Source organism: Phalacrocorax aristotelis, chromosome 9 (genome assembly GCF_949628215.1).
Source record: "Phalacrocorax aristotelis chromosome 9, bGulAri2.1, whole genome shotgun sequence".
In the NCBI taxonomy this organism is placed as follows: Eukaryota; Metazoa; Chordata; class Aves; order Suliformes; family Phalacrocoracidae; genus Phalacrocorax; species Phalacrocorax aristotelis.
Genome location: NC_134284.1, coordinates 27,013,078 through 27,026,172, shown reverse-complemented (window position 1 = coordinate 27,026,172; position 13,095 = coordinate 27,013,078). Strand labels below are relative to the sequence as shown.

The following is a 13,095-nucleotide window of genomic DNA, read 5'->3' as shown; positions in this document are numbered from 1 at the left end:
TTTCCTTTAAGGCCAGTGGCAACTTTTATTTACATAGTTTAACAGATTCAAGCAATCGTTACATTAGCCATTCAGATTCTGAACATCACTATGAACAACAAGTTTAGAGCAGGCCTAGCTAGTGTTGCATTCTTGATGGAGCTGTGATCGCTAATTTCCGACATTTTTCTTTTTCAAACGAAGCCACCTCAGAGCTCTTGCCAGCGCTACTTGTCCCATGAGGAATGTGATAGTAAAGTTACGTTTATACCAATCTCTAGGATTCCAAAGCCAGGAAAATAATCAGCAGACAGAATAAGAACAGAGGAAAGGTACATGATTATATTAAAATATCCTTTGGCATTGACAAATGACAATTCAGTGACAGCGTGCTTTTCCATTCTTTGTGGCAACACTTTTCCTGCCTAATTAGAGTTAAATAACCTATGAAGCGGTCCATGAGAGTATCCATGTCCATGGACAGATTACATGTAGACTACAGGGCTACAACCATTGACAGCTTAACTGTAAAAAAGTTAAGGGACGGGCAGTTTTATGACCAACTGTATTTGGAAGCAGGTAAGATAAAGCAATTGTAACCATATCTCATGTTTCAGAAGTAAAGCTGATCATCAAGCTATCTAGAGGAATGTTTTGCCAGTGCTGTGCTATGGGTAGGATTTGTTTGCGCACATATGAAGATGCACCTGTTGGAAAGTTGGTCACCTATAAAGGGGGGGGGAATGGCACTCCAAAGAATAATTATCTAACCCCATATAGGAAACATCAGGTTTCTAAAGCAGTACCCTTTAAAGATGATGCCTTTAATATTGCCAAAGTTAGTGTTTATATCTTTAAATAGTTTTTATACAGTATGCAACACTTCTGGAGCCAATTCAAGATATAGATGAGATAGAGGTCAAAAAGGGCTGATATAGACTGAGAACTTGCTTCAAATTCTTGCCCATTACAAACTAATTTAATAATTTCCTTCTAGCTTCCAACAAGGATCACTCCACCATTTTGTAAAGTGCTGCACAAGAAGCAACAGAATATGCTTATTGTAGAACTAGCAGGGGATATTAAACACTGGGATTTAGGTCTTGAGATCTCTGTGGGAAACCTTGCATGTACAGATCTAACATAAACCTGAGATACTAACCTCTCAGTAAGGATAGCAGCCAAAATCAAGCTGACAAGCAGCACTGAGCTACCTCTTCAAATGTCGTGGTTAAACAAAATATCATGCTCACATGGCAACTGTTCCTTTTCCCCTTTCATGTCCTTATTTCCTACATGCTTCTTAAATCTTTCTTCCTAAACTAGACTATATTTCCAGTCTAAGTACCCTGAACTAAATATTCAAGGCATCTATGCACAGTCATTGCTTCTATTTTAACTAAATTTTAGAAGTTGCAACCCTTCAGTGGCCTCAGTTTCCAGGCCAGCTGGCAACACTGCAAAAGAGCATACAGCTGAATCCATAAACAGGTTTTTATAAATGTGACCCCTCAAAATCAGAATGCCTGTAAAACGCTCTACTGCTTTCAGGGCTGTGCAGTTCCGCTTTGAAACTACAATGATGCAGCTACACTACTCCATTTTAGAGGCAGCAACAAGGAAGGTCATGATTAGGCACAAACCCTGAACTCTTACTGTGAAGACAGGATACTACCCAGAGGTCCTTACAACAATGGTACCTGGTGACCAGTTCTAAGGTAAATTATTCCCTTTCTCACTCATTAGTTGTAGGCAATTTGAGCACAATCCTTTTTAGTAAAAGAATTTTTTACTTTCCATCTTTTGTGCTGCTGCTTAGGTTTTCGGTGGGGTTTCCTCTTTGCGCCCCCCCATGGGCAAGGTAAGAAGTGCACATTTGTTTTAAAAAGTTATTACAGTAAAATTGTTCTTACAGTATAGTACGTTATGGTATATGCACAATACGTACAAAGAACCCTAAACCACAGTTTGGTATAGATCAGCTATAGCCATGGTAGAATTCTCACTAGCATCACACTATTAGGAACCCAATAACACTTGACACCTTTGAGCCCAATAATCTTCAATCCAAGACAGAGAAGAAACTGAAGGTGTTGTTTCCTATTCAGTGGACAGTGCTACTGTAACTGGATTAATCACTGTCCTCCTCCATCTTCCCATTCCTTCCTCATTTCTAGCCCTCTACCAAGTGTGCACAGCTACCTGCAGGGTAATGTGTGTTTACAAGTTGTTTTTCAGTTGTTGCAGATCCCCAACCCAGTTTATCAAGTTGCTGTACAAACATTAACACTGGAACAATGCAGCAGATGTTGCAAAGAGGCATGGTAGATGTGGGCTTACCCAGTTGCAGCTGAGGTTCTACACAGGACGAGTTCAGGCAACCATTTTACTAATGCTTCACCACACAAAACCCCCTCAAACTCAAGGCTAATCACTCATTTTTACTATATGCTTGCAAAATAATAAAACCAAGAATACTAAATATTATTCTCATTAAAAATTTTTCCTTTGAGATTAATCATGTTTACTATCCCTTATCCAAAAGTCAACTAGAATCTGTTCTATAGAAATTTTAACTTTTATTCACATATTTCTCAGTTTCAATTAGCAGCATGAAAAGACCCATGCCACAGAAGTTGAGTGCCTGACCTTGTCTCTCTGAATCTCAGACAAGATTCATCTCTCCAGTTAAATCAACAATAAGCAGAACTCAAACGATAATGCAAATTTCTGTCAAATGCTAATAATAGCATTTAAAAAATAATTTTCTAAAATAATGGTTTTAAGTGCTATTTTACCAATTATAAACCGTGCAAATTTTAAATTTGATCTTATGCCTTTCACTTAGACTGTAACATATAATAGCCAACATAAATACCTTCTACCTACCTGTTATACTGCATATGCTTTCTAAAATTTTTACTTAGAAAGTCCTTGTAAAAATCAGCCATTTCTTCTGCATTCAGTGTTGCTTTTTCACCTGAAAATAAGTTTTAGCATAACAACGTCAAGATAATTCTTTGGATTAAAACACTGGGTTCAGATGCAGGAGAGCTAGGTCTGACTCCTTGTTCCCACAAGCTTCCTGTATAACCCGGAACAAGTTAACATGCTTTTATCTTCCAACTTTTTAAAACTTACCTAGGGAGCACAGATTAAAAATACTGATCATCTTCAAGCTGGCGTAACTCTTAAGCCCTTATTACTTCTGTAAGTGACTATGTTTATCAGGTCTTCGATGATTTAGGGAACTAGCGGACCCCATGAAAAACTCCATAGGTCTAGGATTATCTATCCTTTGAGTAAAGTTAGTCTCTCATGGGGCTGAAGTCTAAACAGCACCAGTAAGAGCACTTAGTAACTTAAATTTCTCCCCTAAAGCAAGTCAATAAATATAGAAAGAACACTATCCATGACCAACATATTTTCATATGTACACTTTTTTTCTGCTGCTGTTGATAAATTTTATGTAACTTATACCAAAGAGTATATGTTCTATCAGATTTATTAACTATATAGTAGACAATTCTTTTGAAGAAGCAAATACAAAAGATGACTTTGAATATGCCACTCTTATAAGCAGAATATAAGAGGAGATGGATTCTCTCCACAGAACATGAAAGGAAAACCTGTGGCTACAGGACGGATATAGAATCCTGCGAACCAGCAAATATTCTCAACTCCACCACATAATTCCTATGAAAATTTTCTGGCACTTCCAGTGTTTCTAAAACAAGGGTCAAATCTGGATGTCCCAGGGGATATGGATATGATGAGGGAGATGAAATGGTGATATTCAACTTGTTACCATTCCAAAATGCATTTTAAAACTCTTGAGACTGATCATAGAAATATAAAACTACTGATCAGTTCTACTTGTCATTATTTAGACATCTAATATATTACAATGGATTAACATACTACAGGATAATTTCACTCTGAGACTATTTGAAGGCTGCCTACTTAACACCTATAGTATGTTTTTTTCATACTGGTATCAGCAGAACTGACTGTAGATTCACTTACATAAAAAAAGTAAGCTTTGTTCCAACTGTTCACGTATATTATTACTCTTATTTATATATACACACACACAGCTGTATTATAGAACAGAGTTAATCCAACACATGCAGCCAACAATTTTATTTCCAAGGCATGTACATGCTTACTATTTGCTCTTTTATTTCTAGGGTATAAAAAAACCCAACCCAAAACAAAACTGAAAATAGCAACACAAAAGAAGCATTTTCTAAACAACACAGGACAATTGAAATTATTTCTCAATCACACACTGATCACCAGGATACAAACAGAACAGAAAAATAATGGTCTGTGATATACAGAATGTCAGAGGAGATGCTTTACTAAACTCAAACAGATCATTATTCTATGAACAAAGTGTTCAACCTACAATGTTCAATACTACAATGGCCAATTCACTGTTATTATGAAGACATCTTGTTTTCAGTTTCACATAATCAGTTAGAGAGGCAACTATTTTAACGCAGCTGTGCTCAGGCAAAGACAGGCAGATAGCAGCTGCTGTCCCCTTGGAAGCTGTCTTATTTCTCCCTCAAGGAAAAATATTGTATTCATTGTATACGTTATGGACCTGAAGCCAAGGAGTGTGAATTTATTCACCCAACCATAACATGCACTTGAGGCAAATGGTCTATATGTTTAGCTCAGCCAGCTCACTGGGTTAGGAGCTATGAAAGGGAAAAGCCCCCTCCTCCTTAGACTACAGAATGATTACACTACTTGGCTAGGATTTAAGTGCATTCGCTCCAGCTGCAGGGAAGAAATTAGGGGAAGAAGAGTGCAACAGATGATCTGACCCCCACATGCACGTCTCTGAAGACCTCCTCCCCTCTTTTTTTATCATGCTCCTGAAAACACTTCCAAACCCTACCCTCAAGATTTTCTTGTGACAGAACACAAAGAGCATAAACTAACAAAACTCAAAGTTAAACAGAATTCAGCATGCATCCTAAACTGTAAACAAAGATCTCACTAACCTGTTTCATCTCTCATTTCCAGACCCTTGGCTTTCAGTCTTGAATAAATAAATTCTTCTTTTTCCTAAAACATGTTTTACCACATTAGAACCTGATGTATTCAGTCCTTGAAGTTAACCATTGTTTTTAATCGCTAGCGGTGTAGTGCTAATACCCTCTGAAATAACAAGCAATACCCATTTTACTTGGAAACATCAACAAAACATTTTCCTGAATCCAGTGAGTTAGTTAAACTGGTAACTTTGTCACTTAGATCCTGCTACCTGCATGCATCAAGTAATTCATGCCAGTGTTCTCCTGAAACACATAAAACTTATTTGTGGAGTAAAGTTGCAGCTGAGCTTCAGTGTTGTTTGACAGGATCCAATCCTTCAGTGTATAAGAAACTATGAAGATGTCCTGTATTGTGCAACTGAGAATTTGAGCATTGAGAAAAACATGCAGCCTTAAAGAATTTAAGTTACTTAGATGGACACAGAATAATTACTTGCACATAAATTTTTCAAACTTAAAAACCTGTTCTATGGAATTAAAAGACAAGTTTTGTTTTTTTTCTCCAAGATCTTTGGAAGTTTTGTGAAGATACGATGATCAAAGGTCATCATGAATGATGGTGAATTACTGAACCATTACTGTTCTTCCAACAAAACTCAGAGTCTCCTAACCGATGCCGCAGTCAGGAAAGAAAACAGACCACGACTGTACAGTTCCCACGTTTAGCCTTGTTGGAACACACTGCCAGCGAAACAGGGCATGCCCCTCATTCACCCTTGGTGATTATACCTGATTTCTCTCACTTAGGACAGAGCAAGACGACCTGCAGAATCACTTTCAATAGCCGCTGTAGTCATAGGTGGGTCTTGCATGTAGGGTGACTACAACTTTATATTTTCAGTGCAAGACAAGATAAAGGCAAATATTATTATATGCTACTAAACAGCAATAAAATACGTAGGCTGTTTAGTTTTGTACATAATTTTAAACAAAGACAAAAATGTAATTTCTACAAAGACACATGTAGTAAAAGAAACTGAATCCGTCACCAGTCAGTAATGGCAAGCAGAGCTGAACCCTACCTCACGGAGACCAAACCCCCCGATTTCGGGTGGACGGGCGGGAGCCGAGTGGCACCGGGCGTGGCAGCAGGCTCACCTGGCGGAAGGCGCAGTTGTGCCGCGCCCAGAAGCGCTGGTTGCAGGCCTGGGCCTCCTGCCGCGCCTCCCGCAGCCGCCGCTCCAGGGGCGACTCCTCGGGGGGCACGTAGAAGATGACCGGCCGCAGGTTGGAGTGCTTGTCGGGGGGGCCGATCCAGTCACTACGGGAGTGTGCGGGGGGTCTGAAACCCAGGCCCTTGAAAATACAGGCAGAATTCATTATGATCACTTCAGCAGAATTTTTGAAGAACATCCTGGTTTGAAATAAACTCCAAAAGTCCTCACAACCCTAAAACATATAAGCATAACAAGTTCAGAAGTTATGCGTATTTGTTTACCCTGACTGAAAACGATGTGATACATTTAAAATTTACTTTTATTTAGAAACGCACTACAGAGTAGACACCTTTGACTCTTTTCCAACAGACATGAATGATTACTTTTTTTTAAAGCAACTTTTCCCGTTTTTGTATCACTTCAAATATTGGATTGTATCAGTTAAAATCCTTGACAGCAAGAGCTAGCAAGTGTGTAAGTCTTCCTCGGCGCCGTTTTCTTCGTGCATCCTTGTGAGCAGGCACAAGCGTGCGGCTTTTCGGGCCGGGCTTAGGAAGAACCGGCTCTAGCAGTCCGTAGCTCACCGCTCCCGTCTGCGAAAGCCCTTGGCTCCCCTCCGCGCCCACCCGCGCGGCGCGGGGAGCCCCACGCCGTGTTTACAAACACTGGGGGCGCTGGAAAGCACTTAAACAACGAGAGGCCGGGGTACACGCAGGCTGTTACCGGGAGGCGCCCGCCCGGCGGCGGTGCGGCGGGGGCAGGCAGGGCGGCTGCCCCCGATCCCCCCTCAGGGCCGGAGGACCCCGAGGCCGACCCCGAGGCCGACCCCGAGGCCTCCCCCGCGGCAGGCCGGCCCCGGGACGTTGCATCCGCCCACCCCCCCGCGCCCTCCACCCGGATTTACCGCGCTCTCCTGCTGTTCCCCGCGGCCAGCTACGGGGCCGCCGCCGGCTGAGGAGGAGGAAGAGGAGAGGAGGCGTCGGTGGCGGTAGCAGCCGCCACCCCCCCGTAGCACCCGGCCCGCCACCGCCATCTCCCGTCTCCAGCCGGCGACTGGCGCTTTACGGCGGTGTCGCAACGGCGAGGCCGGCCGGGGGCGGGGCCGGGGAAGGGCCCGCGTCCCTCGGCCGCGCCGTTGCCACCGCTCCCGCCTCCCGCCGCCTCCCGGGCGCGGGGTGGGGTTCCGGGCGTTCGCTGCCGCTCGGCCCGTGGCGCAGCGCCGGGCTGCGCAGCGGGTCCCGCGGCCGGAGGGTGAGGCGGGGCGCCGGGGGGCAGCGTTACGGGTGGGGGTGCTGAGGGGGGTTCGCTCAGGCGGCGCCGTGGGCCGGGGCGGCGGCGGTGCTTCCTCCGGGGCGGCCCGCTGTCCTCGCCTCTCCCCGCCTCCTCGGGCCCCGTCGCCGCGGGGGGGGTGTGTGTGTGTGCGGAATGGGGAATTGGGTGCGTGGGGGCCGGCAGGTGCGGAGGGCGTCGCGCCGTCCGTGGGGCCCGCGCGGGGGAAGGCGCCCCCGGCCCGGGGCTGTGGCACCCGAAGGCCGCCGGGTTGTGCCGCTGCTTTTCCCCCGGGTCGCGGGTGTCCGGCTGGTCCTGCGGTGCCTTCAGCTGCCGAGCAGGTGGGGAAGGCAGGGCTGGAGGTCGTGGGAAACGCCGAGAGCCGGTCGTGTGGTAACTAAAGCATCACCCCAGCAGCCCGAGTGTGAGAAAGAGGCATGAAACGAGAGGAACGGTTCTGAAATGTCAGCCGAGTGGTTTACTCCTGTTGCTAGCGATATTTAAAATAGCTAATGCTGAAGTGCTTCAGGATGTCCTGAAAGTTGTGACATGTGCTTGCATAGTGCTTTATTAATTGTATGTCTTGTTCTCACCTTCCTTGTAGTTCATCTGAAACTGGACGAAAGAAGAGAATGGATATGGGTAACCAACACCCATCCATAAAACGGTTGCACGAAATACAGAAGGAAGTCAAAGAGATTGAACAGCAAGTGGTTGTCTTCAGTGGTCTGTCTACTGATCGAGATTACAAGAAATTAGAAAGGAGCCTTACTAAACAGCTTTTTGAAATAGATTCTGTAGACACTGAAGGGAAGGGGGATATTCAGCAAGCCAGAAAGCGAGCTGCTCAGGAAACAGAGAGGCTGCTTAAGGAACTGGAACAAAATGCAAACCATCCACGCAGACTGGAAATAGAGGCTATATTCAAGGAGGCACAGTCACTTGTGGAGCGCGAGATTACACCATTTTACAAAGGAGGTAACTGTATAAGTGACGAATTTGAAGAAGGTATTCAGGACATTGTGCTGAGGCTTACCCAGGTGAAAACTGGAGGGAAAGTTTCTTTACGCAAAGCAAGATATCGCACTCTGACAAAAGTATGTGCTGTTCAGGAGATCATAGAAAGCTGTGTAAAGCAACAGCTGTCCCTGCCACTCTCTAATGATGCACATCCTTCTGTCTCCAAAATTAACTCTGTGATGTGTGATGTGAACAAAGCAAGAGGAACTCTCATTGCGCTTCTGATGGGAGTGAGTAGTAATGATACCTGCAGGCATCTGTCCTGTGTGCTTACAGGCCTCATTGCCGATTTGGATGCTTTAGATGTCTGTGGTCGCACGGAAATAAGAAATTACAGAAAGGAAGTAGTGGAAGAGATCAATAAATTGCAGAAATACCTGGACTTGGAAGAAGAAGCAAATTCTACTCACGCTTATGATTTGGCACAAAATCAGTCCATTCTAAAAATAGAAGAGATCCGCAAGAAAATGAAGGAAGTTAATTCTTTGCTTCTAAAAACAGAGAATGCTTCTGATTTGTATTTGGGATCCAAAGCAGAATTGCAGGGATTAATTGCCCGCTTAGATGAGGTCAGTCCAGGAAAAAACCCCTGTATTAGGGAAGCCAGGAGAAGAGCAGTAATAGAAGTTCAAACTCTTATAACATATATTGATTTGAAGGAAGCTCTTGAAAAAAGGCAAATGTATCCTGAGCAAACTGCTGCTGAGCATCAGACCCATAAGGCAGTTTGGACTGTTCTTGGAAACTTGTCTCAAATTCAGCAGGAGGTGATTTCATTTGATGGAAACAGAACGGATAAAAATTACATGAGGTTGGAGGAACTTCTTACGAAACAACTTCTAGCACTTGATGCTGTTGATCCACAAGGTGATGAGCGGTGTAAGGCTGCCAGAAAGCAGGCAGTAAAGCTTGCGCAAAATATTCTTTACTATCTGGACATGAAGACAGATGAATGGGAGTACTGAAACAGCCGTGGCCGAATGTAGAGGAACATTTTTTCCTTTGGCACTTTATGCGGATGATTGGCAGCACACAATAAGAGTGGTGTGTTCTGTGCTTGCTTAAATCACGGAGATTGCATAACCAGTTGACTTGGCTATATGTCTGCTATCCCACGCAGTCACCCACTTGCCATGGCAACTGTCAGTACACCATCAGCAATTCTGGTCATTGCTATAAGCAAAGAAGTGTGATTCTCTGAAGGAATAGCTTAATACTTTATCAGATGGCTTCTTTTTTTTTCCTATTTTAATAACCTTGTGCAATGTTCAGCAAATGCAGATTTTTCAAAGATGCAGAAACTTTCTTATGGCACTCTACTGCCAAAACTGTTGAAAGAAGGCTGGACCTGAAAATTCAAGCATGAGGCTCCATCCAGCAACTTCACAGTGGTCCAGATATACTCCTAATGTGCTGTTATGACAGAAGATATTAAGGGCAAAAAACCTGCTGGCTTTTGGTTTGTACTTGATTTATTCCACCCATCACACCTTTCTGGGTGGTTAGATTTCTCAGTTAATGGAGCTATAATGCCAACTGCAAATTAGCATTTATATAGGCAAAGCCGATTATGTCTGTTTTGTGTAATACCTGAGCCCTCTGATCTGCAGAAACAGGTCTTCTGTTGGTGGAAACTCTTTCAAATGATTGCTTTAAGGTACTGAGACTTGGAGAGCAAAATCTATACATACACACTGACCAGACAGATGGGATTTCGAGGATTTCACACTGCCATCGATAAACCCCTGAAAACTGCACTGAACTTTATTTAATGGCTGCTTAGGTGTCTTTTAAAAGTCTGCTGTTAGGTCTGGTTTTTGCTTGTCTTTTCACATTTGGTGAAAACAAACAGAATTCATTTTGAAGTGAATGAGCATTTTGGAATTATTTTTGTAAAATGAGGTAGCTAGATATAAAGGTGTCCCTAATGATGTAAATCTCTGTTATATATTTCATACTGGTCAGGTGCGTCTTCAAGCATGTCTTGGAAAAGACTTGTGGCAAATGTCTCTCCTTACAACTCATCGCTTAATTCTTTTAGTAACTTCGTAAATAAGCTTGCTTGTACTGTTGTATGCACCTACCTTTTTATTTGTGGCTGCTAGTGCCAATCACATTTCTACTATAGTGTGGTTTTTGGCATTTTTTTTTGAGAGCATGGCATTAAATGTATTAATTATAAAGATATATTTAGTTATGGATACTTTGCACTTAGCTCTTTCATGTTGAGTTAATGAATTATTGTTCTATAGATGATGATTTGCACCACTTTAAGGACTAAAAACCATTTTGGATGCTAAAATAAATATTTTTAGATCTATTTTTGACTGATGAGAGAAGACAATACTGTCTGTGAGAGACAAGTGCCTTGATGACACCACTAACTTGCACCCTCATGTAGATATAGGAACTATTTACTGGCAGCTTGATACATTTGTAGTCTTTGCAAACCGAATTTCTCACGTGTATGTAATTCTATTATAATACTGTAACATAGGTCAAATTAACATAATACAATAGACGACAATTATAGAGTCCTGAGACTGAGTATCAAATGTGGGAAATATGGATTCTGCTTAAAAATTAATGCATTGATGTGGAGATGGGGGACTGTGGGCAGGTCTTCTGTGCCTATTGCTACAAGGAGAGAATGTGTTTGCTCCATAACCTGCTTTGAGATGTTGATGAAAGGCTGCGTAACTTCAGAGTTTGAATATATTTTGTTTGTGATCGTATGGGTGATTGCTTTGCAATTTTACTTGCCAAAACCAATCTATTTTTTCAATTAAGTACAGTGCCTAAGGCACAATTTAGCGATGACAGAATGTTTGTTGGAGGATTCTCTCTGCTCCTTCAGAGGTATAACCCCGTTGAATTTATCTCTCTTTACCTTAAAAAAATCGTTTCCCCTAGTTAAAATTCCAATCTATATTTATATATTATTTGGCTAACACAGAATATTAATAATGTTATAAAAGTGGATTATTTTACTCATTTCAAGCTATCTACATGTTTGAACTGCAACTTCTGATTTACACTTACATTTTTAGGAAATAGATGAATTTCATAGTATAATGATATTATTAATTTTTCCTTGGTATTCCTGTCAGGTTTGCAGCAGTTGCTTGTAGGTTGTTTAACAATTTAGTGTTGGTGTTCTTTGGAGGTTACATGTGTCTTTATAAATGTTTGAACCTCTTACGTAAAGATGAGTAAGTATAGTTTTCAGATCTGTTCTGTTTTAAATTTGTATGCCTTTTAGCTTTTCTGAATGAATTGTTATGCCTGCGTCTCTAAGAAGGCAAATGTGTAGGCTAGTGTAATTTTGGCCGAGTAGAGTTCAGTGACAAGATATTACGTGGATTAAGCTTTTTTCCATTGTTCTGTAATCTAATAAATTGACTATTTAAATTTTATGGTAAAGTCCTCATCTGGAATGGGATTAATTCACACTTTTTGCATGGATGAAAATAATGAACTAAATATGCTTAACCAAAAAAACAATGCACAGATTTCTCAAAAATCTTGCTTTTGTGCTGAAGAATGTAATTTATCTGCTTTTTATGTCCAAAGATTGAGGGACGCGCAGCTTTTCTTTCTGATTCGGCAGGCTAAAGTAATCAGCAAAATGTAAATGGACCAAACTGCAAAAGCCTGCATTTTAGTACCCTACTGAAATACAATAACTTTTCTGTGTGCTGTGTAATCTACCTTAGAGTGAAGTAAATGATTGCATATTTGGGGGAGAGGTAATCCTACATCATGACTCCCATTTCTTAAATGTATTTCCTTTTAAACTTTTTTTTTCGTCATTTCAGTGTTTTTGTTGTTTACTGCTCAAAGTGGTTTTTCTATGGTAGCAGTTTTTTGTTACGTGACCAGGTTTTTGTTAAGTATCGTTCCTACTTTTTCAGTTGAACAGAAATTAGTGTACATGCTTCTTAGAGTGTATATGTCTTGATTTATTGCTGCATAGGATATGGCATTTGTATATACAAATTCAAGATTAAATATTGCAGTGTTATATTCTTGATTTTTAATAAAAATACATTACCACCTTTTACTAGGTATTCATTTGAATGTTATGCCCTCTGCCTTTCTCTATTTATTTTTGAATGTGAGTTATCAGAATGTAAATTATTTTTGTCTTAGAAAAACTGTTTTTATTAAACATATAGACATAAATCTCTCTTTTTTTTTTTTTTTCCCCTCCTTCTTTAAAAGTTTGCTTTTTCACTGCTGTATTTATGACAATAAAGTTACTTGCGTGGAAACCACTCCCACCTCTACTTGCTAAATCTGGCGCCTTTTGGTTTTCTCTGCATTCAACCTTGCATTACAATCATTACATTACTTGTTGCTTGTGTTCCTTCTTCAGTGATACCTTTGCATGCTTCCGGGCTTCAGCTGGATGATTGCTGCAAAAATGCTTATGGCTGTTTAAGATCTTGCTGCTTTTCTGTTGAAGGATGCGGCCTTAACAGATGAGCTTGCAAAACTGATGGTATGAAACCTCTTCACGTGCAAAGTCAACGTGGATTAAAGCAACTTTAGTAGGAGTTAAACTAATCTGGTTTTAAACTGTGTAGATGAGGCAT

At 41.5% G+C, this 13,095-nt stretch overlaps 2 protein-coding genes across 4 annotated transcripts; one reads left to right on the top strand and one right to left on the bottom strand.

Moving 5' to 3' along the window:
• COA8 (cytochrome c oxidase assembly factor 8) lies at window positions 1-7,368 on the bottom strand. Of its 2 annotated transcripts, XM_075104005.1 has the most exons (5): window positions 7,113-7,368; window positions 6,150-6,347; window positions 4,998-5,061; window positions 2,869-2,959; window positions 1-256 (listed from the first exon to the last, which is right to left on the bottom strand). In XM_075104005.1, the coding sequence occupies exons 1-5, from the start codon at window positions 7,239-7,241 to the stop codon at window positions 151-153; spliced, it is 588 nt and encodes a 195-aa protein (XP_074960106.1). In that variant the 5' UTR covers window positions 7,242-7,368; the 3' UTR covers window positions 1-150. The 2 variants fall into 2 exon arrangements, with proteins under 2 accessions (XP_074960106.1, XP_074960107.1); XM_075104006.1 differs by lacking the exons at window positions 1-256; window positions 2,869-2,959 and having other exon boundaries at window positions 4,993-5,061; window positions 6,150-6,440; window positions 7,113-7,320.
• Window positions 7,325-12,560, top strand: BAG5 (BAG cochaperone 5). Of its 2 annotated transcripts, none has more exons than XM_075104004.1 (2): window positions 7,325-7,459; window positions 8,082-12,560. In XM_075104004.1, the coding sequence occupies exon 2, from the start codon at window positions 8,110-8,112 to the stop codon at window positions 9,460-9,462; it is 1,353 nt and encodes a 450-aa protein (XP_074960105.1). In that variant the 5' UTR covers window positions 7,325-7,459; window positions 8,082-8,109; the 3' UTR covers window positions 9,463-12,560. The 2 variants fall into 2 exon arrangements, with proteins under 2 accessions (XP_074960105.1, XP_074960104.1); XM_075104003.1 differs by lacking the exon at window positions 7,325-7,459 and adding an exon at window positions 7,655-7,818.
• The last annotated feature ends 535 nt before the right edge of the window (window positions 12,561-13,095 follow it).